Source organism: Streptopelia decaocto (genome assembly GCF_964273445.1).
Source record: "Streptopelia decaocto genome assembly, chromosome: Z".
NCBI classification, from domain to species: Eukaryota; Metazoa; Chordata; class Aves; order Columbiformes; family Columbidae; genus Streptopelia; species Streptopelia decaocto.
In genome coordinates this window covers 13,231,585-13,256,862 of record NC_138657.1, presented here as the reverse complement: position 1 = coordinate 13,256,862, position 25,278 = coordinate 13,231,585, and the positions used below count along the sequence as shown (strand labels likewise).

Genomic DNA, 25,278 nt, shown 5'->3' with positions numbered 1-25,278 from the left:
ATTGAACTTGAGATACACAGTGCATGTCGTAAGCATAGAAGCAATTTGTCTATCTGAGACTGACAGAACTGGAGGGTGTTTTTAACAGCTGTAGTTCTGTGACGTATAGACTGAACAGAGACATCTCAGGCTGTGTATTTGGGTTATTGTTTTCTTTTGTGTATTTTTTGAAATGTCAATTTTAAAAAAAAAAAATCTATTTCATTACAGCAGATTAGAATCTTAATGCATGCCACAGTGTTAAATGAAGGTATGGCGAACATTTATAAGGACACTTAAATGACCTTCAGCTAAATTTACAGTGAGACTTGAGCACTTTAAATGCAGAGAGTGTTGAGACCTATTGGGTTGATGAATTACACTGATTCTTTCCTTATGTGGCACATGGGTCCAAGTAAAAGTTTGTCACAGAAGAAGGAGTTCATATCAAGTAGCAGAATAGAGGGTCACGTCTGCTTGTTAGAGAGGTGTGAGACAATGAGCTGTTTTGGGCCCATGAAAATTTCTGTACAGAAAAGAGAACAGTTCCAGCAGAAGTTGTTAGCTATCTTTACTTAGCAGCCTAGAAAAAAAAACATGGAAATCCATTACTGTTCACCTCACCGGACTGCTAATGCAATACTGATGCTTCAAAAGTGCCCTGCAAAGTGGTCCTTTATGAAAAATACAGTGGAATTTATTTTTTTTTTTTGTATTTTGGAGTTGTTCCTTGGACCAGTGAGCCTGTGCACTCTTTGAAAACTTGGATTGTGGCACCTGTACTCAAAGTCCAAGCTCTGCTTATCTCAAGGCCATACAAGTGCTCTGATCATCCTTGTTTGTTGACTTATTCCCTTTTAGTGAGGCTCTCGGTGTTTTTCCTATTTCAGTCAGCCTGGCATATGCCAATAATGTTACTCTGCTGTGATATCCTTGCCTTGTAACCAACCGAATTCCCACCCACAAGCTAAGTATAAGAAGGGGAAACCTTTTTCTCTTTCTCTCTCTAGCATCTTCCTCCAAGTCTTGGAGGGTGACCTGATCTACCCAGCTAAGAAGTTACTGGTCTGATAGTCATTTATTAGCTGGTGAGCCACAGGGGGCTGAGGGAAGCATATGTGCAAAGCACGATGTGAGCTGAGATGTGAAGTTTGAACAGGGTTAAGTCCACAGGATCCCACGTGATTGACTTGATACCATAAGCTCAGGCCAGTCCTGCCTCTATTTGTCTGATCTTCTAAGGACTAGAAGATCTTTCTGGCAGGCCAAATATTTTTGAAGCATTTTAGTACATTATTTTTAAGAGGCCATACCACACTACAGGCTGCATAAGGGATAAAATAAGCAAAAGTAAGTAAGCCCTTCTTTTATATAATAGGTAGTAATCTATAATTATGCAGTGAAATTATTAAATGAAATACAAATTGAGTAATCCCCGTGTATATCCCCATTAATTGTAAACATGTGTTTTACAATATGTATTAGGTTGGTGCAAAAGGAATTGCGGTTTTTGCATTGTTGAAAATTGCTGTTTGATATTGCAATACATTCTTAAATAAATGTGGTTATGTTATACATCATTTTAATGTGCTTTTCTTGCTTTTTTTTTTGCTAATGACTTATTACTTGCTGTTTATTTTATGTTTATCTTAGATTATGGAAATGATGTTAGACAAAAGCACATTTGAGCAATTTTCTTATTAGAGTTCAAAATGGGTAATAAAGCAGCAGAGACAAACTGGTAACATCCAAAACACACTTGGCCCAGGAATTGCTAATGGACATACAGTGCAGTGGTGGGTCAAGAAGTTTCACAAAGGAGATGAGGAGTGTAGTGTCCGGTCATTGGAAGTTGACAATGAACAACTGAGAGCAATCGTCAAAGCTGATCCTCTTACACAAGAAGTTGTTGAAGAACTCAACGTCAACCATTCTACGGTCATTCAGCATTTGAAGCAAATCGGAAAGGTGAAAAAAAGCTCAATAAGCGGATGCCTCATGAGCTGATCGAAAATAAAAAAAAATGTGACTTTTAAGTGTCATCTTTTCTTATTCTACGCAACAATAGTGTACCACTTCTTAACCAGATTGTGACGTGCAACGAAAAATGGATTTTATACAACAAATGTTGATCACCAGCTCAATGGTTGGACCAACAGAACCTCCAAAGCACTTCCCAAAGCCAAACTTGTGCCAATAAAAGGTCGTGGTCACTGTTTGGTGGTCTGCTGCCAGTCTGATCCACTACAGCTTTCTGAATCCCAGTGAAATCATTCCATCTGAGAAGGATGCTCAGCAAATCAATGAGATGCACTGAAAACTGCAAAGCCTGCAGCCTGTGTTGGTCAACAGAAAGGGCCCAGCTCTTCTCTATGACAATGCCAGACTGCACGTTGCACAGCCAATGCTTCCAAAGTTAAACGAATTGGGCTACAAAGTTTTACCTCATCGACCTTAATCACCCGATGTCTCACCAACTGACTACCACTTCTTCAAGTATCTGAACAACTTTTTGCAGGGAAAATACTTCTACAACCAGCAGGATGCACAAAATGCTTTCCAAGAGCCCATTGAATCCCAAAGATCTTTATGCTATAGGAAGAAACAAACTACTTCTCATTGGCAAAAAATGTGTTGAATGTAATGGTTCCTGCTTTGATTAATAAAGGTACGTTTGAGCCTAGTTATAAGGATTTAAAATTTGGAGTCCAAAACCGCAATTACTTTTGCACCAGCCTAATAGTATGTTCCTTGATCGTAGGCTTCGTGATAATTGCTGTACGGCTGCCTTCGATAGCATGAAACACTTCAAAACATAGGCGTAGTTTGCATATAGGCAAACATTGACTGTTAAACTGGACAATTAAAGAGAAATAGCATGCCTTGTATTTTACAAGTGTCAATAGAATTTTTGAACAGATTATTTCTACTAGCTCACTTTAACATTCACATAGAACTCTCACTTAATATTTACTTATCCTTGGAGAGCATACTGGATTGACATCTGCTTCCAACTCCCATTGTTGCATTAGGATTAGCATTTTTCTTTGAACCACAATGAAACCTCTATGAAATACTGCTATAATATACCAATTCTGCTATCAGTAGCTCTTGTTAAGTGTCAAAAATATCTTAAGATGGCAATACCTAATGCATTACAACAATTGCATGTATACACTGTATCTACATGACTGGGAAAAAAGAAAACCCTGCATATGAAACAGCATATTTCATGACTTTGGTCTGTTTCTACTCTGAATAGTATATACACTTTGACAGCCTGTGGAGGCAGAGGTTACTGTGTGATATACACATATCTGTAGTAAAACAGTATGACTGCGCTATGTACAGTTAGAGCTATACACAGTTCCACACAGCACATCACATTTTGGGCTCCAGCAGATTGAGTTTTGCTTCTCTTCAATGCATCGTTGGTTACTGAAGGTTTCACCTGTTTTAAGCAGCTTCTTCAGCAGAGCAATCAATGCCTGCATAAGTAAACTTCTCGTACAGGGTAGTATTCACATAGGTCTGGAAGGAAATAAACAGAGTGTGACGGAGGGTGCATTACCTTGAGAATCCTAAATGGTACTGATATTGCTCATGGCCTAATTCTTTTAGAGGGATTTGTTCTTACCTTTCTTTCTTCTAACATCCTGTTCAGTGACACCACTATCTGAGCAAACGATGGTCTTTCGTATGGTTTCTCTCTCCAGCACTGTCTCATTAGGTCATACCTTTAAAAATCAAGCATTTGATAGTTTAGATACATAAGTTAAAGCTACACATTCATGTTTATTGGAAGACTGTGCACACCCCATTTTTCAAAGGAAAATGGATTTACACATAGCTGGAGTTACATTTTTCACAGCTGATTGCTGTCTGAGTAGATTTTTTTTCTCTGGAATAATCAAAAAGGTCTCCTTGAGCTAAAGCCCAGCCATGGTCTATAAAGAACAGGATATGCTGTAGGAGCAGAGAGCTGGGAAAAGGTTCATGGCATATAATGCGTATTTGGTACGAAAGGACTTAAGTAATTATTTCCACTTGTACATCCTTTAAAAAATATACATATTTTTTAATGTAGTTTCTCTGTTTCCCTGAAAGAAAAAAAAAAAGGCCTGGATTATTGGTTTCTTGTAGACATGATATATTTCCTATAGCAGATATGTTATTTTTTTTCATTCTTTTTACCAAGGCAGTTACTTACACTTCATCATCACAGTTGAGAGGCTTTTCCAGTCTGTACCCTTGAGGCAGTTTTTCATAGAGTTCTGCACAGGTCATTCCACAATATGGTGTTCCACCTAAAGCAGCATTTAACCATTGACATCAACACAATGTTTTTTTAATAAAGTTTCATTTCATAGTAGAAGTGAAAAAGAGGGCTTAGTAACAGGTAAGTTAGGTCAATGTTAGGGAATATTTTGCAGCTACATTTTTGTTGGTAATGTTCCCCATACTGCTTAATGCATAGTATCGAAGAGAAAAATAAAAGCTAGTATAAACTTTTATAATCTGTGGTGCTGGCCTAAATTTCTCTACAACTCTAAGGACCTGCACCTCATTGTGTTTGAGCTGGTTTTGCAATACCCTTGATGGCAATAGGCAAGACATTCCTTCATTAGCATGGTATTAAGAAGATCATGGAGCTATTACGGTTAAGCTGGTTTTGCCCCTTTTTGCAGATGTTTGGTTGCTTAGACTCTTGGTTTTTCACACTGTGGTGTGTTAGTTCCCACCTGTACCTAGCACAAAACCATTTAGTAAGGAAATCTGGTAACAAATTAGAGAGCAGTCATTCATGGCGAGTCACACAATGTGCACCTCCGTCAGTGTGCGTCTCTTGGCCAGCAGGCCATGGGGCACACTCCAAGGCAAATCATACAAGCCATGTAACACGGTCATTTTGAATGTTTTGAGGCCATATCACATACATCATGAATGGACTTGTGTGCAGAAGTCAACTCTAAATTTTATTTGAAGATTAATATTCAAAACTTTTGAGAATACTTGGAGTAGATGCTTGCCCCTCCCCCCATGGCCATTAAAATAAGTCTTGATTTAAAACTCAGGAAGGCTAAGGAAAAGCCATCCATCAAACTCAAAACATTGAATTAGAGCTATAAATCATGTGATATACTGGATTTTATATTTACATAGGGCATAGGTTTTATAGTGCAATGAAAACATGGTCGTTATGTTTTTCTCATTTAGAATGATACCTGAAATAAGAATGTGACAATTACATTTCCAAGCATACTGAAGAAAAAGAAAATTTAGTAGAATGAAACAGGAAAAATAGAAATGTGTTGGAATGGAATAAATTTTTAACAGACGGAGCTGGCTTGGCTCAGATTGGTTTATTTGAGCAGTACAAAATTCAGATACTTACCTAAACTAACGATTTCCCATAATAGGACACCATAGGACCATCTGCAACAGAGGGATATTATGGAGTGCAACAAGAATGCAGCAAGATTTCATATTTTAAAATGGTAGATAGTTTTGCTAGTATTCAGAGAACACAGAGAAGTGTGACTAATTATTTTATATTTTTTAATTAGTTTTTGTGTATCAATAGAGAATGTAGAATCAGAAAGCGGGAGTGAGATCTTTAGCAAAATTTATTCACTCTGAGTCCATCAACTGGAGTCTTCTACTCAGAAAATAGCGCTATTGCAGAATTGCTTTTCCAAATACCACTTCCAGTTTCCTGACTAAAATACTGAGCTCCTCAGGGTCTCCCAAGTATGCGTTAGATTGATGATTTCAAATGAGGAAAATTGTTAAAGTAGTAGACTAAATCCAATTAGCTTGTGAATGCAGAGCTGGTTCAGACACTGATGATTCAATAAAGTAACTTTTTTGTTGTCTTTCTTATTTTTGCTTCCATTGCTCACTCATGTAGACATGACTACTGATTTTTTTGAGCTGAGTGGATGTCCCACCCTAGCTGTCAAATTTTCCTTGATATTGAAAAATATTTCTTTATTACAGAAAGACCACTTGAAAACATACTTACACATCACTGTTTGTGGTGTATACGCTGTAATTCAAAGACTCGATTGCCATCCATCGCACTGGAAGCCGTCCCTGGAAATTATTTCATGAAAGTTTATTTGCTGGTGGTTGGAATAGCAGTATTGCAATTTACACCCCAACAATTTTTCTGTGTGTCACCTTTAATGAAAACTGACTTTAAGCAAGTAAGCTTAATCAAGTCAATAAGCTTATTTCTTTAACTTGTGCATTTACTTCTCAAAGGGACAGTTTACACATCAACCAACGTGAAGAGAAAATGGAAATAATTCCTGAGTAATATCTTATGATGCCTCTAACCAGTGCTGTTCCCTTGACCACCCAGTGTTAGTCCTGGTCCGTGACTACATGATGCTTATTACACATCTTCCAGATCTTCCAGAGCATCAGCCCTGACATGCCTCTCTGGTTACTAACTTGCTAGCTTTGGCCTCATTCAATAGAATCAGACCAGCTTGCCTCAGCTGGACAAGTTTTGGCATGAAAATAGTATTTTCATAGCTGTACAGATCCAGCCACATGCACATATCCACTTCATACATCAGAAGTATATTATATGGTTTATATAAAATGTTTTTACTAATCTTATAACAGGCTGCAAAATTGATTATTTTACTGCCATCCATATTTATAGAAATAATTTTCAATCATACTGTATATTACATTATAAACATGGTATACAACTGATTAACATGTAATGTATGCATATTAATAAATAGAATATAGATATTTATACATGTTAATACATAACATTTAAATAATCACTCCTGCAGTACCTGAGTCTGCATTTTTGTTCATATGAAAACACAAAGTAAGAAACAAGGAAACAAAAAATGAGGAAAACAGACTCTATCAGTTTCTTTTGATCCTTACCATGGTCTTCTTAACATAAACTTCTTGACCTCTTGACAAGCCAAAGTCAGCTATTTTTGCAACATAGTTTTCTCCTACCAAGATGTTTCTTGCTGCTAAATCTCGATGAATAAACTAAAATTTAAATAAATAAATAAATAAATAAAAAGAAAAAGAAAAAAAAAGGAAGTCACCACAGTATCTGTGAGCTTTCCATGTATTATCTTAGTACTATTTTGAAAATTGCAAACATTCAGAATAAGAACAAAACTCAAAACAAGTGGCTTGGTATGCCACTACCAAGCATTATCTGAAGATGAAAGCAGTTAGTTACAGTGTTCAAGTGGTAATGCCTTTTCCTTGATTGCCCATGACCATAGCATTTGATAGCATTGTGGTTTCACCCAAGCTAGCAATACAAGCAAGAAAGCCACTCAGTCACTCCTCCCTCACCCCCAAAATAGAGGAGAGAATTGAAAGGGAAGGGAGAAACTTTGAGATAAATACAGTTTAATAAAATCACAAAATACTAATACACTACTAGTAAATATATATATATATATATATATATATATATATATATATGTAAAACAGAATATAAAAGTTACTCAATGCAGTTCCTCACGAATTCCATCCACAACGAGCAGCCAGTCGCAGGAAATAGCACCTGGTACCAACAGCTGATCGCAGAGATAGAAAAGAGGAAAAAGGCAGAAAGGCCCAGAGGCCTCTGCAAAACAGCAGGATGGCAAAAGACCAAACTAACAAAAGTCCCAGACAGAACTCCCCTGATCAGGTCTCTTAGAGTGAAGAGAAGAGCCAGAGAATGCACGACAGAGAAAACACTGGAAGATCACGACTCTCCTTAAATATGAAGCATGGCACTAATGGGATGGAATACTCTTATTGATCAGTCTGGATGTCAGTCAGGCTCTGCCCCATCCATGCCCCCATTCCTCGCTGCCTCACACCTGTGGGCAGAGTGCTCAGAATGTCCGTGGCTCAGAACAGAAAAAATGAAAACATTAACTCTGTTATCTTCTTGTTCTCAAACTAAATACAAATAATGACCATGCTAGCTATGAAAAAGAAAGGTTTCTAACTGCATGAAGAAAATTAACTTGTTTTTAGTCAAACCAGCACAGATAGGGCTAAGTGAACACAACAAAATAAAACTCATCCAGTAGGTACTATAGAAACTAAAATCAAAACCTTAATTTGATTTCATTAGAAGACACTGTCCCTGAAAATTGAATTGCTGTGCTTTCAGTGGGTAGATAGTTGAAGACTGACCTGTTTCTGGCTCAAGTAGTCCATCCCTCTAGCAACATCTGCTGCAAAATGCAGAAGCTGCTGAGAGGAAAGTGTAGATGCAGTACTGTTGGCAATAGCAAATGCTGGGTCTGTCTCTAGCACTCTGCTTTTCCGAAGGAAGTCCAGTAAATTTCCATGGGGGGCATATTCAATAGCAAGGTAAAGATATCCTAAGGGAACATCACATAGTGAGCATATCACAAGGTAGAAGATAGTCAGTATTCGGACAGTTACACTGCTTTGGGTAAAAAAGAAATAAATGTAAACCAGACTGCAGGGGAAATGTCATACACCATGATTCCTAGGTGCAGAGGAGAATTTAGAGCCACTGATGAACATAATTTCTGAAGTATTAATGTGGGCTTGTAGATCTGAAACAAAGTTTATTTGTCTTTTTAACAAATGTTACAGAAAGACCAGATTGTAAGATGGCATTTCTATGGGTTCTACGGGCTGTACCGTGTTTAAAAAAAACAACAAAAAAACTATAGCATATGTATTCAAGAGTTATCTTACCCCGATGTTCGCATGCTCCCAAAAGATTTATGATGTTGGGATGATGACCAAGTTTACAAAGAACTTCAAGTTCTCCAGCAAAGTCTCTGTGATCATCTTTGGAGGCATACTCTGAAAATCAAATGTGCATGCATTTATGTTTCCCTTCAAACTGAATTTATGACCATATTGTTGTTAATTACAAGGACTCTGGGCTGCGTGGGGCACTGCTGCTTCAGTCCCAATAGAAAGAGAAAGAACGCTGAGATACATTAGTATTTACTGAAAGAAAAGTAGGACTTTTCAATTTAAGGAAAAAAAATAGAGAATCTAATGTCTGCAGCAGCCATTTGCAGAGAAGGAAAGCATCTTAATATAATAAGTCGCTTCCCTTATTTTTTGAGAATGTAAAATGCCATACCAGATCATACAAAAACTGTCTGCCTAAAAATATTTCCATATGTGTACTGTGCATTATTTCTGCCTGCATGCAGATCTGGGCTCTTTTTAAATGAACAGCACACTTAGAGGTGTTTCCCAATTTGTCCAGATAATGATCTAGTGAATTGCAGGAAAATATGTACATTATTGCGGTATTCTATGTATTATGGTTCTCTCTGGAACATGACAGTCATGCCCAAAGAGTACAAAGAAAATGAGTGATCCTCACAGTATGTATATATATATATATGTATGTATATGCATAGATACACTTGTCTCTGAATGGCTAAGGTAAGGCAATATGAGTGAATGCTGTTCCCTGAGGTATCTCTGTGCGCCTCTCTCTATTAAACGCATCTTTTAACAGCTCCTACTTTGCAGGTGAACTTACACATGAAGTTTGTACTGACTTACAAATTGAAAATCACATAGTAGTTAATGAAGTTAACAGTCAGAGAGAAATATAAATCAACTTAACCGTGCAGAAATACAGTCTTTGCCAGGGCACAAATCTTGGCCTGGTGACGGCTAATAAAATTTCACTAGCAACTTTGAATATTTTTAGTTTTAGGAAAGGGCTACTAAGCATTTCTTATGACAGAGAAACCATTGCGATAAACAACCAAGAAAAGTCTTTAGTGTCAGTGTCTCTTTACTACCTTTCATCCTTTTAATTGCAGCGTCCATGCGTAAGCCATCTTTCTTAATGCGTGCTTTCAGGACTTGCCCGAAGTTACCTTCGCCAATCACATCTTGGAATTTTATGTCATTCCACTCAAGAACTGGATAAATAGTGGGATCTGGGCTGTTTTTTGCTTTCCTGCTCAGGGTGAGAGTACCTGAGTTAAACTGTACAGCTGGCTCTTCCCTCTGTAAGAGTTAAGCAAACGTCATTAACTGTGATTTCCACTTTGCTGAGCAATGCTCCGATGACACTCCCCAAACATGTGTGTGCTCACTCAGGTACACATACACACAGAGCCTGATCCATCTCTTGCTTATGCAAGAGTGAGTGCAGGAGACAATTACACCTACTTTAAACAGTAGCTGCATCAGGCATTTCTGCCCAGATCCATAAAATTAATCAGGCTCCTAATATATGCATAAGTACCTTTGTAGACCTAGGCCTCCAGAATAGTTTTATAACCATCCTGAAGATGAAACAGATGATGGGCAAAAATAATTTGGTAAAACGGATCTCAAAAACAGTTTTAATTCTCAGGTTTGGGATTTATCTCACATTAGGCTTAACTAAATTCTGTATTGATCAGGCTCAGTAGGAAGACTGTGGAAAGAAGCAGCAAGGAAACAAAGGTGAGAGGAACGATCTTCCTCCATACTTGAGGAGACATCTCTATTTCAGTTACATGTTCCCATGAAATACTTCTGAGGAAGAAGTTTTGGGACAAGGAGCAGGAGCTATTCTGTGTGTCCTGGGGACTGATCATCTTTTTGTATCAGGCTCCTGTTTATTAAACAACCTGTTCAGATCCATAGGAGTAGCTCTTTAGCCCAGCTTCATTCTACTTCACTGGTTCCCCTCTGAAGTTAGAGAACAGCACTGGCAAGCAGAGTGAAAAAGAGACTACAGCAGGTTGCAAATATATTAATGTATAGAGAGAGACAGACATCTCTGTGATGTTACAACCTTCAGCAATTTCCTCACAGCCAGAACTATGATGCTGCCATTGACTGATCCCTGATGTACTGTCCACAAGTTGAAAAGCCATGATGAAGCAGTCACTGATGCTCAGAAGTGATATAAAAAAATATCCCAGTTTTCAAAATTGGGCACAACTTCATAGGGGTCAAACAAGCTCCTCCATTCTGTCTGGCTCGGTACTCATATACAGGTGTGAAGAGGCAGAAAAGTGAGAAGGATAAATGGTGTGCAACTTCACTTGAATCAGATTTTCTACCTCATAGCCTATAACTGTGATTACTTTAGCTCTGGTGACTAGGAGAGAAGATTTACAATAACAGTACTAATTGCACACATGAAGAGATGACAGCATTTGGGAAGGACAAGGAAAAGTACTTGGGGGAAAAAAAACCAAAACCAAAACCAAACAAACACAGGAGAAATGGGGCCAAAATTAATAACAACACTGATATAGGAAACCGGGAAACCCACCACAACATTTTGGAAAGCCTGAGCCATTCGGCGCTGGAAGTTGGCTCGCTTTAACTGCAGCATGATGAGAAAAGCTAGGAGAATTGTTATACAGGTCATCCCTGCAGAGCCAAGGATGGCAATAAGCAGCATTTTGCCTCCTTTTGATTCATATGGAGCTGTTGAGGAAGCACACAAAGAGTTCATTGTTATTTCCAGCTAATTCTGAAAAAGCCATGAACAATGTATAGCTAAATATTCCCACCTTGTAAAATGCATTAAGACATGGTGATACAACCCTTTGTTTTCCAAAAATGTCACAGACACTGGATGTTCTGACTTTCAGATGTATGAGCACCTGCAGGTCCCACTGAATTCAGGCAGAGCAGAGCTGAGATCACATTCAGTGGTTTAATTAATTATTATACACAGCTACTTTAATTTATGAGATGTTGAGCAGTGGCTACATAAAAATGGTGTATCTTGTCACTTCACCAATGCCATACAGTGAACTGTGAATCAAATTTTGGTGATGCTGTGTTGTGTGTCAAAATGAAGAGCAAATTTAAAATAATATTAAAAAGAATAATATTATTACTTTGTCCTAGCTATCTAGTTTATACCACTGGCCCTGGTTTGTGCAAGTCCAGCATGCTGGAATAACCAACCTTTAGTTTCTGGAAGAGTCTTCAGCTCAAATGATGTGTTTGGGTTGCTCAAGCCAATGTTGTTCTGAGCATTAATCTGAACCTGGTACACAGTGTTTGGCTCGAGGCCCTTGAGATGGTATTGAGTAATACTGGTGTTCTTTATGATAATATCGATGTGGTTGTACTCAGCCTTGCCATAAATTTTGTAGCTGATGATGATGGAGGAGATGGAATGACCCTCAGCAGTTGTCCAGGAGATGACTGAGGATGTGTCTGTGGTGTTAGAAAACCTGATGTTGTACGGTGCAGGGGGGATTCCTGAGAACAAACACAAACACACACAAAGCATTGGAGTGTACATCCACCTCTTTCTCCTTCCTGCAGTGAGACAAGCACTTTTCTTTATGCTTTTGCTGTGCTAAACAGAAGCAGAATTTTGTTGATGAACTATGGTAACTGAATGCAATAGTTTAATGAACTTGGTGTGCTTTCACCCATGTAGCAGTACTCCGTACTTCCAGCAGAGGATGGTGTGGCATTCACTATAATGCGGTCCTTGTCTAAAGATAGGAATATTCTGAGCTGTATGCAAGAACAACATAATTGTTTTCAAATTAATGCAGATAGGGTTAACTTCCTTCTATACTGAATCACCATTTCCATGCGATTCCCAGGTCCTGTACTTTCATTGCTGCAGGGAGCAATTCCCTGTCAGCATACAGGCTGTTCGGAAGAATGGAAATTGATAACAACATGTCCACAAATTTCAACAGAAAACCACCATCAGGGGTGAGTGCTAGACTTGTGGACACACCCGTGACTACTAAGCTAAGTACTTTTTCCTGGAAAACAGTACCCTTCTGTTTTTCTTAGTGCAGTTTGGCGTCAGAGTTCAGGGAACTGGAGTGTCCCATGACAGCCATTGAAACTCCTGTTAATACATGTAGGATCTCAGTGAGTGTCTCCTCACATCACCTGTAAGGAGGAACTAGCCCACCTTTCCACTGTGTGGCATGGGCAGTGGCAACCATCAGCCATTCAGACAGACATAGGTCATTCCTTATGTCATTATGGAAGGACACTACTCAGGTAATTTAAGAGTGGTCACTGGTTGTCAGTGTAGCACACAACTACTCTTTGGTCACAAGGCTTTTACTCTGCATTGTACCTTCTCTTCCTTCTTTAACTACTACTTCTGTATCAACATAGCTGAATTGCAGGGTCTGAATGGTTTTTGCAGTAGGGAATACTGTGGATTCATCATTATGAGAAGAGGAAAAATGCTACATGTGTCAAAAGCATGGATCACACTGAAATAAAGATGTGGATTCCCAAGCTTTTAGTTTTTTTCCTCCATTTCTTTTTAAATGCATTATTAGTTCCTGATAATTTCCAGCACACAAATTTCTTTAGACACTGAGCTATCTTCATAATAATAGTAATAACAACCACAAGTGATCATAAGGAACTGAGTGTTACCAAAACAAAGGATTACATTTAACGTAGTAATTAAGTGACAGTCAGTCCAGTCACTCGGGGAAAGAGGAAGAACTAAACAGAAGGATGTGAATCAGCTACTTACTGTCACTGAAAGTCCATGCATACAGATAGTTGCTCCATTCTCCTTGGGACCTGGTGTTCACCCGTACCCTGCACATATATTGCTGTCTAGGCTCAAGATCTTTAATGATCAGGGTGGACATATTTCCTGGCACTTGAGTAATAACACTGCTCTCATCACCGTTGTCATTCACGCTCTTCCTTTCCACTTCAACACGAATGTCATCCTCTGTTCTCAGTGTTAAAGGATGCCATGACAAATTCAGTGATGTCATACTTTTTGGAAAGAGAGTGAGACCTTCTGGTGGAGGAAGACCTTGGAAAAGCCACAGTGAGACAGGGAACAACATTTCATGTCTGGTATGCAAGCCAAAATAAGGGTACCAGTTATTCCTAATCACTTGCCCTAGCTTCGGGTAACAAAGGGTAATCCTCCCTGATATACCACCCAGTTTGGCAGAAATTACATCTAAGAGGTGTTGATACTCCCAAAGTATCTTATCAACAGCAGTTGTGACAACAAAAAGGTCTCTTCCGTGAGCTGGTATTGCAGGTGCACTTTTTCGACACGAAGAGACAGCTTTTTTGCGCTCTTGTTAGACAGCTCCTGGTGCAATCCTCCTTTATTTTGCATGTCTCTATTCAGTGTGATCTGTATCATCAGTGGATTAAAAGATTTTCTGCTTGTTCAGACATCTTCATTTTTAAACTAAACTGATCTAATACTAAGAGGAAGGGCTGATGTGGTATTACGAGGAAAGACTGGCAGGAAAAAAGAAGTGATTAAGTGATTTGTCTCTCTAATTCTGCTGCAGAGCCAGCCAAAATATGTAAATTTTCCTTTCCCAGATTCTCCGACTGTAAATTGGGGAAAATAAAAGCTCTGTCTTTTTCTGGTTTCCTTCACCTCTGTGTTCCTCCCCACCCCCATTTGCCTTCTTTTTCTGAGATTATTTTGAAAGACTCTACACAGTTTTCAGGTCCAGCCACATTTTGCTCAAATGAAAGTGCTCTGGCAGAGATCAGAGAACAGACCACAGAGTAAAACAGCTGAAACAGCCCTCCTGTGAAAAGCCGAGACGACAGCTTACCAAGCGCAGCTGTTGTGAAGCTGGCCTGTGGTCCAGGGTGGCCTTCCCCGCCTTCCCCTCGCCGGCTCAGCTGAACACAGAACTGATATTCTGTTTTTGGTTCCAGGTTGTCCAGTCGTTTGGTTGTGCCTTTTACTGACAACAAAAGGAGAAAGTAAAGCTATAGCCCATACTGAAAAATGTCAAGGAACAAAGCTTTGGAAAATATTTCTGAAAGGTGAGATACTCAGGGTCTTCTTTTGTTCTTGCCGCATTAAGATAACAAATTTAGAAGTATAAAATACCTTTTTTTTTTAGTTGAGATCCAACCCAGCCCAAAGATTGATTCAATCTGTCCTTCCTTCAGGACAGAACAAGACTGGTTGTTTAGGCAATGCAAATTGCATTTGCAGGTCTTGGGTTATCTTGAATTAGGAACAACAGATGTTTGTTACTTGTTAAGGTTCCTTTAATGTTTCATAGAATATTGTAGTCTTTGCATAAAATGTTTTAAAAGGCTGGAAGAGGTAATCAGCTCACAAGCAGGCTTCATTTTGCCCATACCATTCCTGGTAAATATTTAGGTAAGAAATTTATCTAACCAGAGGGCACAATAGACACAAAAGAACATTTTAGATGCTCCAGAACATCTCCATACCACTCACTGCTTTCAAACACCTGCTATTTACACGGGAGTTTTCAACAGCTGGGCCCAACGTTGAGTACTCTTTACTTTAAGGAAGGAGAGGTAACTCTTTGGTTACTGAAAACTGGATATACACTTTTGACTACTGTTGCTGTACCACATCGACATTAGCATTATACATAGCAATATACAAAGAGTCACATACCCTGTAATAAATTATTTAGGCTTTATGCACTGTAGAGTCTTTGGAGCCTAGTCAAGAACAGATACCACATTATGTTTCAGCATGTAGCTGAAGTTTGCGTTTAAGGGAATTAAAGAACATCCACCTACCTTCCACAGACATCCAGGACTGATAACGTTTTGCTGGCTTGTACAGGAGTTTTGTTGACACAACAGGTCCATCTCCAAGATGTAACTCAGCATTGATATCAATTATGAGAAAATTATGTCCACTGTCTGTCAGCCTTGGGGCATACTGTGGCACAGGAGGAACTGAGCAAGAATGCAAGTATTAAACCAGCCTTTTAGTTCCCTGTGTCATTAAAACTCTGGTGTCTTACTAGATCTACAGGAAAATGGGAAATGTTCTTCAAATCTTTTACAAATTAGACATGGGTTTCTACTCTAAAGCTGACAGTTTAGATCTTGAAAACAAAAACAAAAACAAACAAACCAAAATCAAACAAAACAAGTAGGTTTTCTTCTAATCATTACCATCACACTAACTTTTTCAACAGATATAAGTAGTATGTTGTCTATAAAGGGATCTGTTAATATCCTGCCTGAAGATATTTATTCAGACACTTTCCTGCAGTGCAGAGAACAGAAAACTCTGCCATGTTAGATTATAAAGCTGCCCTTAAAAGTACACAGGCAAAGACATTTGAAGAGATTCACACTTTTACCTTTGACTGTAACTTGAAATGGTTTTTCGGCCATTCCTGCTACTGTCTGCACACTGCAGACCCAGGTTCCTGTGTCACGGGGCTGGACTCGATTAATTGTAAACATGGCTTCAGAGCGATTACTGGTAACAGCTAGGGCAGGCTGAAATGACAAAAGACATACAGGGCCTGAAAAATGTGGGCATTTAGGAACATCCCCATTATACTTTCTCACAGTTTAGCAACTCATCTAGAGTTTAGCAATATCAATAGAAAGGATCTACAGTGGTTGGTTCCATAGTTTCATATGTGTTCACGAGTTCAGGAGGTATCTCAGCATATCAAAATTTCACATTATGCTTGTAAACCACAGTGTGCATTAACTACAGATAAAGTCAATATAAACATCAGAAATAATAGGGAGCAATTAATCAGGACTCAACCTTTAGGACAGTTCCGTCTTGCTTCAAAAGTTTAAATTCTTCAGATTTAGGAAGTGGCATCCCAGTTGCTATACAGAAGGGCTTGAACTCGACGCCAGAATTGAGTTCTACAGGATCTAGTAAGTTTTCTATCTGAGGTGAAAGATCTGCTGAACCTACAGAAGATATATAGGACTTTAATTTCAGCCTTCAAATATCACTTTGAAAAGGCAGCACCAAAACAGGTTTAGGTGCACAATGAGCATAAACAGCACAGGTGCCTGGTTCTCCCTTCATTCATGTGGCCATATGCAAGGATCATGCTTACCAAAGTCAGCACTGTTACATCTGTCAGAAGGAACAAGCCCTGTTACCACTCTTCTTTCTTTCCTCCTCCCTTCTCCTCTCTTTCGCATTGACATTCTATGCACAGACAGGCTAGCTATGGTAAAATCATGCACGCATTTCTTACTGTCTGTGCAGTACCTATTTGCCCTGCATTTTGACTGTCTATAAGACCGGTCAGATTACAACAGCTGGTTGGATCACAGTCTTATTTCTCTGCTTCTTTTTGTGCTTGTCAAGCTTTCAAGCTTTTACAAGTTAACAGTGGATTTGTCAGTTTATTTATCAAGCAGAAATAATAGAAGGTGTGTGCATCTTATAAAATACTGTGTGTCAACCTTGCCTGAATCCAAAGAGATTCTGAATGAGGTATGTTCAGCTTTGCAAGCTTAACTTTCTCTCAGAGAGACAGAGCTGTCTTAAACTCTGGGGTGGTCTTTGTGTCTCAGTCATCAATTTCAGATCATGAGGCAGATGCTACAGGAGTGTATACAAACGAATAAGAGGAAGATAATGGTAAAGTACCATGAGCCTACCCAAAACTGATTATGCAGGTAGGATGTGCAGCTTCTGTCATTAACTGATATTAAAGTCGTTGCCAAATCCTGTGGAGTAAGCTTTGAAAATCTACCTCTAATAAAAACAAAAGCGGATAAAATGGTAGCATACCAGCCTGCTAAATGCAGCATATTGGGCAGAGGCTTAAAAACACTGTATTGCAATAAGGATGTACAGAAATGCCTGGACCCCTGCAACATAATTGACAGAGCAAAGATACCAACCCAGGGTGGTATTGGTGTACCGGCATGAAGATCTGTTTCAGTTACACTGGGAAAAGCCATTTACTACCGTGTTACCTTGCTTTACCTTCTTTTTCACATTGCAGACCATGCCATCCAAGGGAGCAGATGCAGCCTTTAAATCTGTCGCATATCCCTCGATTGTGACAATTACATTTGAGTTTGCAATCTGACCCATAAAAACCAGGTTTGCATTCTGCAAGTACATACATTTCCAGTTAGTGTAAAGGTACTAGAAAATGTCTTGCATTAGTTTTCAACCTCATGCATCAATTCTCCGGTTGGGTTTACTTGCCTCAGTTGTGTTGAGTTTGATACATTATGTATTAGCACTAAATCATCCACAGAGCATCCTGAGAACACACTAATGTCGAACACATGGAGTACATTTATATCTGTGGCTGTGGTTTGTATCAATGTGGAAGCTTCTTCAGTCTCCAATGTTTTTTTCACTTACACTGTGGTAGTGTCTGAAAACTTCATCAGAGTTACGTCACCACTGAACAGGATGGCACATATTCATAGAGGAAGATGTGCTTCATGTCCCAAAGAGGTTGCAGTCTGATTGAAATTAATAAGGCTGATTATGCTCAGTATTGCTCAACAATGTATATATGTTTGGCACCAAATTGCTCAGTGTGACTTGTAGAAATACAGCAGTACTGTATCTGTTAGAGATTTTTTAAAGTCTCAGTAGAATGTCAATTAATTTTGCAGAATAATTTGAATAGTTTTCAATTTTAATATCTCCTTCTTCTGAAAAGCCAACATGGTCCACTGAGATGGTTAAATATTATTATCTTTCTTTTACAGAATGTAAAAAAATCCTGTCTTTTACTGTCCTTTGTTAGTTTCTTTCTATGTTTCCTATGTGCAGCACACCAAGGACTCTCCACCACTCCTCATATTTTTTACTGTACCTTTATCACACTCCAGTCCCATCCATCCTGTGGCACAAGAACAACCATATGGATCTGGTAGACAGAACATATAGTTTCTGCAGCCATAGTTTTCCTTACAGCTCTCTTCACATGTTTTGCCAAATGTATTGGCTCCACAAGCTATTGAATGGAGAGAGGGAAAGAAGACCCAACAGCATTAAGTCTACAAAAGAACTGATGCTTCTAATGATACACCTTTAGTCAACAGAAAACATGAATTAAAATTAAAAATAGCATTTTTATCATTCAGATATTAGATCTATTAACACCTGAAGCAACTTAAGCCATGGCTGCACTAATGGTTGAGTTCAGGCAGCAGAAACAAACTTAACTTTCTCCTGTGTGAGGATTCATCAGCAAAGCAATAGTATCAATTCAGGCTGGGGGACGAAGGGGTTGAGAGCAGCCCTGCAGAAAAGGACTTGAGGGTACTGGTGGATGAAAGATGGGACATGAGCCGGCAATGTGAGCTTGCAGCCCAGAAGGCCAATTGTATCTTGGGCTGCATCAAAAGCAGCATGGCCAGCAGGTCAAGGGCGGTGATTCTGTCCCTCTGCTCCGCTTTGGTGAGACCCCACCTGGAGTCCTGTGTCCAGCTCTGGAGCCCTCAGTACAGGACAGACATGGACCTGTTGGAGAGGGGCCAGAGGAGGCCACAAAAATGATCAGAGGGATGGAACAGCTCTCCTTTGAGAACAAACTGAGAGAGCTGGACCTTACTGTGGCCTTTCAAGGGCCTATAAGGAAGATGTGGACAGACTTTTTCGCAGGGCCTGTTGCAGCAGGACAAGGGGTGATGCTTTTAAACTAAAGGAGGGGAGATTCAGGAAGAAATTTTTTTACAATGAGGGTAATTAAACACTGGCCCAGGTTGCCCAGAGGGGGTGTCAGATGCCCCATCCCTGGAGACATTCAAGGCCAGGCTGGATGGGGCTCTGAGCAATCTGATCTAGTTGAAGATGTCCCTACTCATTGCACAGGACTGGACTAGATGACTTTTTAAGGTCCCTTCCAACCCAAACCATTCCACATTCTGTGATTGTTTTGGATATGTGGGGACAAAGCTTCAGCAACAAATGCTCTTTATAAGCCTTTGTAAAATAAGATGTGCAAACAGTGCCATGAAAAGCAAATATTCTTAGAGGTCATTGCAAATGAAACTGCCAAGTGCAAGGTTTTTTTTTTTCTGATACGATCAGTGATACATCAGGGTGGTTCAGATATCAACTGTTACAATAGCTTAGCTCTAGTATTTGCAGCACAGCAATTCAGTCAAAATATGAAGATACATATTTAGCACTGGGCCCAAAAGTTGCTTGGAAAGATCAGAACAGTGTAATGACTGCTTTAATCCAGAATTCAAACTACTTGTCAGACACAGATATGTACAAACAGACATACAGAGGGAAACCACCCTGTGAGCACATTAGTTCCAAGGTAGGCAGGGAATTTCTAACACATGGCTTCGTTTCCCAGTGCCAATGTATCCTTAAGATCTCATATTCTGTCATGTCTTTAAAAGTCATAATCTTCAGGCACACGGAACTTCAGGGACAACCCAGGCTGCAAGGGACCACAAAACATCATCTGGGCCAGCCTTTCATGGGAAAGGGAGCCAGGATGAGATTATCTAGCACACCGTCCAAGTGCATATTGATCAAGAAGAGTTGGAAGCATTCATCTTCCCTGCAAATATGATCTCTACTAGGAGAAGAGAGGGAGAAGTTAAATCACAACTGCAAGAACAGCCTTACTAATTCAGGGTTCATGTCACCCAACATTGTCCTGTCTGCAACACCAGCTGTAAATGCTATAGCTATGAAGAGTAAAACAAGGTTACTCCATTTGATGCTTCCCTCAATAATCTGCCAACTTCTGCTACTGAGAACAAATTAATAAGCAACCTGTGAAAATAATATTTGCTTACCTTTCTCACATGTTTTTCCCATAAAACCTGGAGGGCAGATGCATTCCCCAGTATCTTCATGACAAATGCCATTGTTCATGCAGGAAGGGCAGTGGGAACTACAGGAAGGGCCCCATTTCTGAGCTTCACATCCTTTTGTGCAATAATATTATTACATTTTTTTTTGTCTTCTTATTCAGTAACCAGTCAAGTAGTAAAATTCTTCTTAGTTAAGACAAACAGTAAAAAACATACAAATACAATCCATATGGAGCCCCCCAAAACCACAGCTGACTGACCTGATGTAAGGAATCACTTTTTATTGTGGAAGTGCCCCTATTTCTGGAGCAGAGCTGTTGCATTTTATGCAGTAATACTGTGTAACATTTTGAAGGAAGGAACTGAAAAAGTCTTGCTTTTTTGAAACTAGACATAGGTGGTTTTGTTGTTGTTGTTTTGGTTTGTTTTTTTGGTATTTATTTTTGTTTGTTTGTTTCATTTGTTTGTTTGGAAGAGTAAATTTGGAAGTTGACAAAGATGTTCCATTTGATATTTCTGTTCTCGCTGCAGGGATCCTAGACTTACGAAAGGTCCAGGCCTCACATGGACGTGACTGTACTGGTAGTAAGCCAGCAGGACCAAGCCTGGCATCACTGGTATTGTACCAGCATTTGTCAAGTCATGGTCTTTTTCTGTAAAAATCTTTTTCTTGAAAGTTCACTAGATGGAGTTAACATCTGTTGTATGTTTATCGTCTTTACTCGGTCTTTCTAACATGGATTAATCAACTGGTGATCTGTTTCTGGAATAAATGGACTAAGAGTAATTGGTTGGTTTAATGCCTGTCGTGATTTCCTTTCCTGCTTTGTAATTTAAAAAGGTACTACTACCATTAATCCTGCCAGTGGGAGTTTTGATTCTGATTTAACAGAAGCAGACCTGAAGCTCTAAACAAGTATATATGACTTCATAATGCAAATGCCTAATCTGTCCATACAAGATGCAAAAGTCTCTGAGCTGTTTTTGACATCAGTGTGAGCTAAGAAGTCTCAATAATCTTCAGTATTTGATTTATGACAATGATGTCTCTTACATCGCAGAAACTGACTTTCGCTATTTTCTCTAGTGTAAAGCTAGGACTGAGAAGATAATAAACGGTAAAGTCCTGAGGCAGGCTCACTAAAACTGGGTAATCCAGGTTTGAATGGGCTTTTTCAGATTTCAGCAAGCATTTAATGAATTAACATGGTACTTGGAGCTCTATCTCTTCCTTATTCAGGAATGGAATCCTTATACATGGATACTTTAAAAAAAGCTTTGCTAAAAGTCATCAGTCTGCATCTATAATGTTAACTGAAAGAAAGACAGGACATGTGTTTGAGCAGTGGTATGTAATCATCCATTCTCTCTCCTGTTAGTGTGCTCCCCAGCACTCTCCATGACTGTGCCCCAGGAGTTTTCCCACTATGCAGGCTTGGAAAGAAAAATGCCTATTTCAAGGCAAGGGGCAGAATTTACAGGTAAATCTTCTGCTGTGCAGCTTGGCACCAGAGCAGAGAACAGATCTTGGACCATTTCATTTAGTAAGGTGGCAACAGATTCAAAATCCAAATTTGGGGCATTATATTTATTCATTTGCAACTCCTGGGCGTATCCTGTGGATATTAGTGAGTAAAATGTATTACCATCAAAAATATTTTCTCCATAATGTAGGATATTTGAACAGCTCTTTACTTTTACATATCAGTTTTATGTTTCTATCCAGTTTAACAGAATATAATTTTCTTTATGTCTGATGAAAATGGACATAGCAGCATGAGCTACAAGATGTGTAGAACACCCAGTGGAAAATATCCACCTGCTTTGTAAACTGGCCCTGTCATCCACTGGGAGCTGAACTTTAACAGCTAACTAAGGCTAGGGTAGCTTGTGAAATTACAATAAGGTATACTAAAGATGAGAAGACTTAGAATAAACGAGGTTGGGATATAGCCCACTATAAAAAACAAAGGCATTTGAAAATTCCTATTTTGTGCTCAGGCTCACATCTCATAATCACAGGAGACACAGTGCCACCTTCTTCATTCATATTTACTTGGTGTTTGAAAAGCTGAGATGCTGAGAAAAAAGCCAGCTCTCCTACCAATAGCTAAGATGAACTGAACCTAAATCTGCTGGTTTGTGCCTTTTTTTTCCCCCCTCTCAGCTGCTTAAATCTGTATCAGCTGGTACCAAAGATCCTTGGGAAAAAATGTCTTCTGACATAATCTGATGGCCGTTTATGCCAAGAAAGACTTTGGGCCTTATTTGGGCACAGTATAAGTTTCATTTCAGATTCACTATGACTTTAAACAATTAATCATTGGCACATATTAATGGAACTTACGTCTTACAATAAGCCTTGTGTAAGCAGAAGTAAAGAGGTTTCCTCCTATATATCTGGCAGAGTAAACCCCTGCATCCTGTGGTTGAACTTGAGGATAGGAGACTTGCAGCTCCCCTGGCACTTCATGCCTGGGCACAGAGTGGATGAAGGAACCTGAGGAAGGAGCACAGGGACACAAGAGAGAGAACCCATTCAGCCTCTACAGACAGAAGTGTTTCCACTGGTTACTGAGGAAGGACAGCTGGGATGCAGCAGAGTCTCTTTATTAGTTATGAACTCGATGACAGCTCTGTAGCTATACTAGTTTTTGATAATTGGAGAGATACAAGTGAAAAAGAAAGCTAGATCTTGAGGAGATTTAGTAGATGAATGGGACAAACAACTTTGAGTTCAGCATTGTTTTAGAGGAATGTTGCTAAGAGTCCAGTGGTTAAAAGTGTGCATTTTGTTTCTTGGCCTGTCCTGAAGTGAGGGGTAACCATCTGTGAGGAGTCTAGTATGACTGGAAGACGTCAAATATCAAATACCAGACAGGTCCTATCAGAGTAGCACAAAGATCTACTGAGTAGACCAAAGCAGGAAGAACACAGCACAGCTTTATCTTTTCTTCTCACACTTAACATGTTTCAGTCTCTTCTATTTTTTTCACCAAGGGAGCTTATCTATGTTATTCTGGGTTTGCTGTAGTTGGTCATACATGCTTGCTAAGTAAGGCAATAGCATTTAGTCTTCTGCCATTCCTCTGGATCACCAAGTAACAACATTTGAACATTGGCTTCTGCCAAATCAAAGCTGCATCCAGTGGACTTCAAGATCCCTGGGAGTCCTCCCACTCCAGGCTGCTAGAGCAAGGCTGCTGCAGTCAGACAATGCCAGGTGCAGCCAGCTGTCACTGGAACATCACGCACGTGCTCTCACACACCGTGCCAACAGCGCCAGTCACCGACAGACACACAGACCAGACCTGTGCCTTTACAGGTACTGCATGTGCACGCAGGACTCATATACACACAAACAAGTCAGGCTTGCTGCCAGATCTAATACACTCACACAGCTAAAACTGGGTCTTAGCTGGCCTGAACCTACAGTCTCTCTGATATCTGAGTCTCAGACCTCTTATCCTACTCTCTGGTTAGACTGGCTTGAAGTTCACTAGTGTCACACCGGCGAACCCACATATACATGCACACACAATTGCGTCCCTGCCGTAACTGGTCTTAGACACTTAGACACGTAGTCTCGCCGGCTGCTGGCCCCAGACATACAAGCCCCCTTGAACACTGACATGTGTTTCCAGTTACTAGGAGTCAGACCTGTTGGGCCTTCTAGTCTTGCCTGAAGGTCACTAGCAGATTTTACATATGCATACCAGGTAGAGAGCATACCTCATACCAGACACAGAGCACACTTATGTTGAAGAATAATTAGCAGTAGAGTTTAATAAGATGAAACCAACTGTAGTGCAGAGCATGGCCAGACCAGTGGCACCTCTCACCTGCTTCCCACCCCATTTTCCTGTGCTTGTTCCTTTCCCATTCACTTTGAGCCCTCCCTATCTCCCGTTTGGGTCTTTCTCTAGATATCCCATTATTTCACACATGCTCACAGCTCCCCTCAATCATGCCATAATGTGTGTGCTTTCCCCGGGAGATAATCCTGCTCCCCACTTCTTATACCTACAAATCTCTGTTTGAAACTGCTCAGAGCTTTGTGTTGTTCGCTTAGTGGCCCTCAGAAGCTGGAGACCTCTGCCCTTTGATGTTTTCCCTGTCAGCTGCTGCTCCTGAGGTCTTGTGTGTCTATTTATTGCTTCTCCTGTTTCTAGTATTAGTCTTTTATGCTGAATGACCATTAACCAGATTACACTCTGACAAATCAAATGCCCTTGCCTTCCACCTCCCCTTACAGTTACACTGACAATGAAACAACTTTTTTCATTTTGCTGAAATTATTTAGAAGGTAAACAGCATTACGCAGGACCCTTCCTATCTGTGATCACACATATTATCATACCATCTATTTGATTATAGGCAAATTTAGGCAGCCTAGAAACATAAAACTTTGCTGAGGATCATAAACAAAACATCAAAAATATCTTGGGTCAGTTTAGTCCACGACAACGCACAACTGTTCTTCAAGAAAACAGGGCCAAAGAAAAGACCAAAGACCTAAAAGAAGAATTTGAATTAGTTCTGCAACTGTGGGGTTTTTTTATGTGTCTTTTGAGTTATTAGCTACAAAACAAACTTGACAGCAAAGTATTAAGAAAGCCTTATGCTCACAGTCTGTTTAGCAAGGTCAGTTTTTGTGTCTTGTTTTCCAAGACGGCACATGTTATGCCAATGTCTTAAAGCAATCTTGTTTAGCAGAACAGTTTCGTTCTCTAGACAGCCTTTGTGAGGAACTGCAAGGAGGGAGTGGTATTTTAA

The 25,278-nt window shown here is 39.6% G+C and overlaps 1 protein-coding gene across 1 annotated transcript in view; it reads right to left on the bottom strand.

Moving 5' to 3' along the window:
• Positions 1-675: 675 nt before the first annotated feature.
• The window catches only part of TEK (TEK receptor tyrosine kinase), a 47,121-nt gene continuing 22,518 nt past the window's right edge, over positions 676-25,278 (bottom strand). The window contains exons 4-23 of the mRNA XM_082075624.1: positions 22,850-23,002; positions 20,485-20,616; positions 18,537-18,677; positions 17,684-17,812; positions 16,493-16,647; positions 16,071-16,212; positions 15,496-15,657; positions 14,538-14,672; positions 13,469-13,762; positions 11,905-12,204; positions 11,258-11,415; positions 9,783-9,993; positions 8,704-8,814; positions 8,167-8,357; positions 6,895-7,008; positions 6,005-6,075; positions 5,375-5,415; positions 4,190-4,286; positions 3,617-3,716; positions 676-3,510 (exon numbers count right to left, since the gene is read on the bottom strand). Coding sequence (XP_081931750.1) covers positions 3,436-3,510; positions 3,617-3,716; positions 4,190-4,286; positions 5,375-5,415; positions 6,005-6,075; positions 6,895-7,008; positions 8,167-8,357; positions 8,704-8,814; positions 9,783-9,993; positions 11,258-11,415; positions 11,905-12,204; positions 13,469-13,762; positions 14,538-14,672; positions 15,496-15,657; positions 16,071-16,212; positions 16,493-16,647; positions 17,684-17,812; positions 18,537-18,677; positions 20,485-20,616; positions 22,850-23,002 — 2,912 coding nt within the window. The 3' untranslated portion in view covers positions 676-3,435. The remainder of the gene's footprint in view (positions 3,511-3,616; positions 3,717-4,189; positions 4,287-5,374; positions 5,416-6,004; positions 6,076-6,894; positions 7,009-8,166; positions 8,358-8,703; positions 8,815-9,782; positions 9,994-11,257; positions 11,416-11,904; positions 12,205-13,468; positions 13,763-14,537; positions 14,673-15,495; positions 15,658-16,070; positions 16,213-16,492; positions 16,648-17,683; positions 17,813-18,536; positions 18,678-20,484; positions 20,617-22,849; positions 23,003-25,278) is intronic.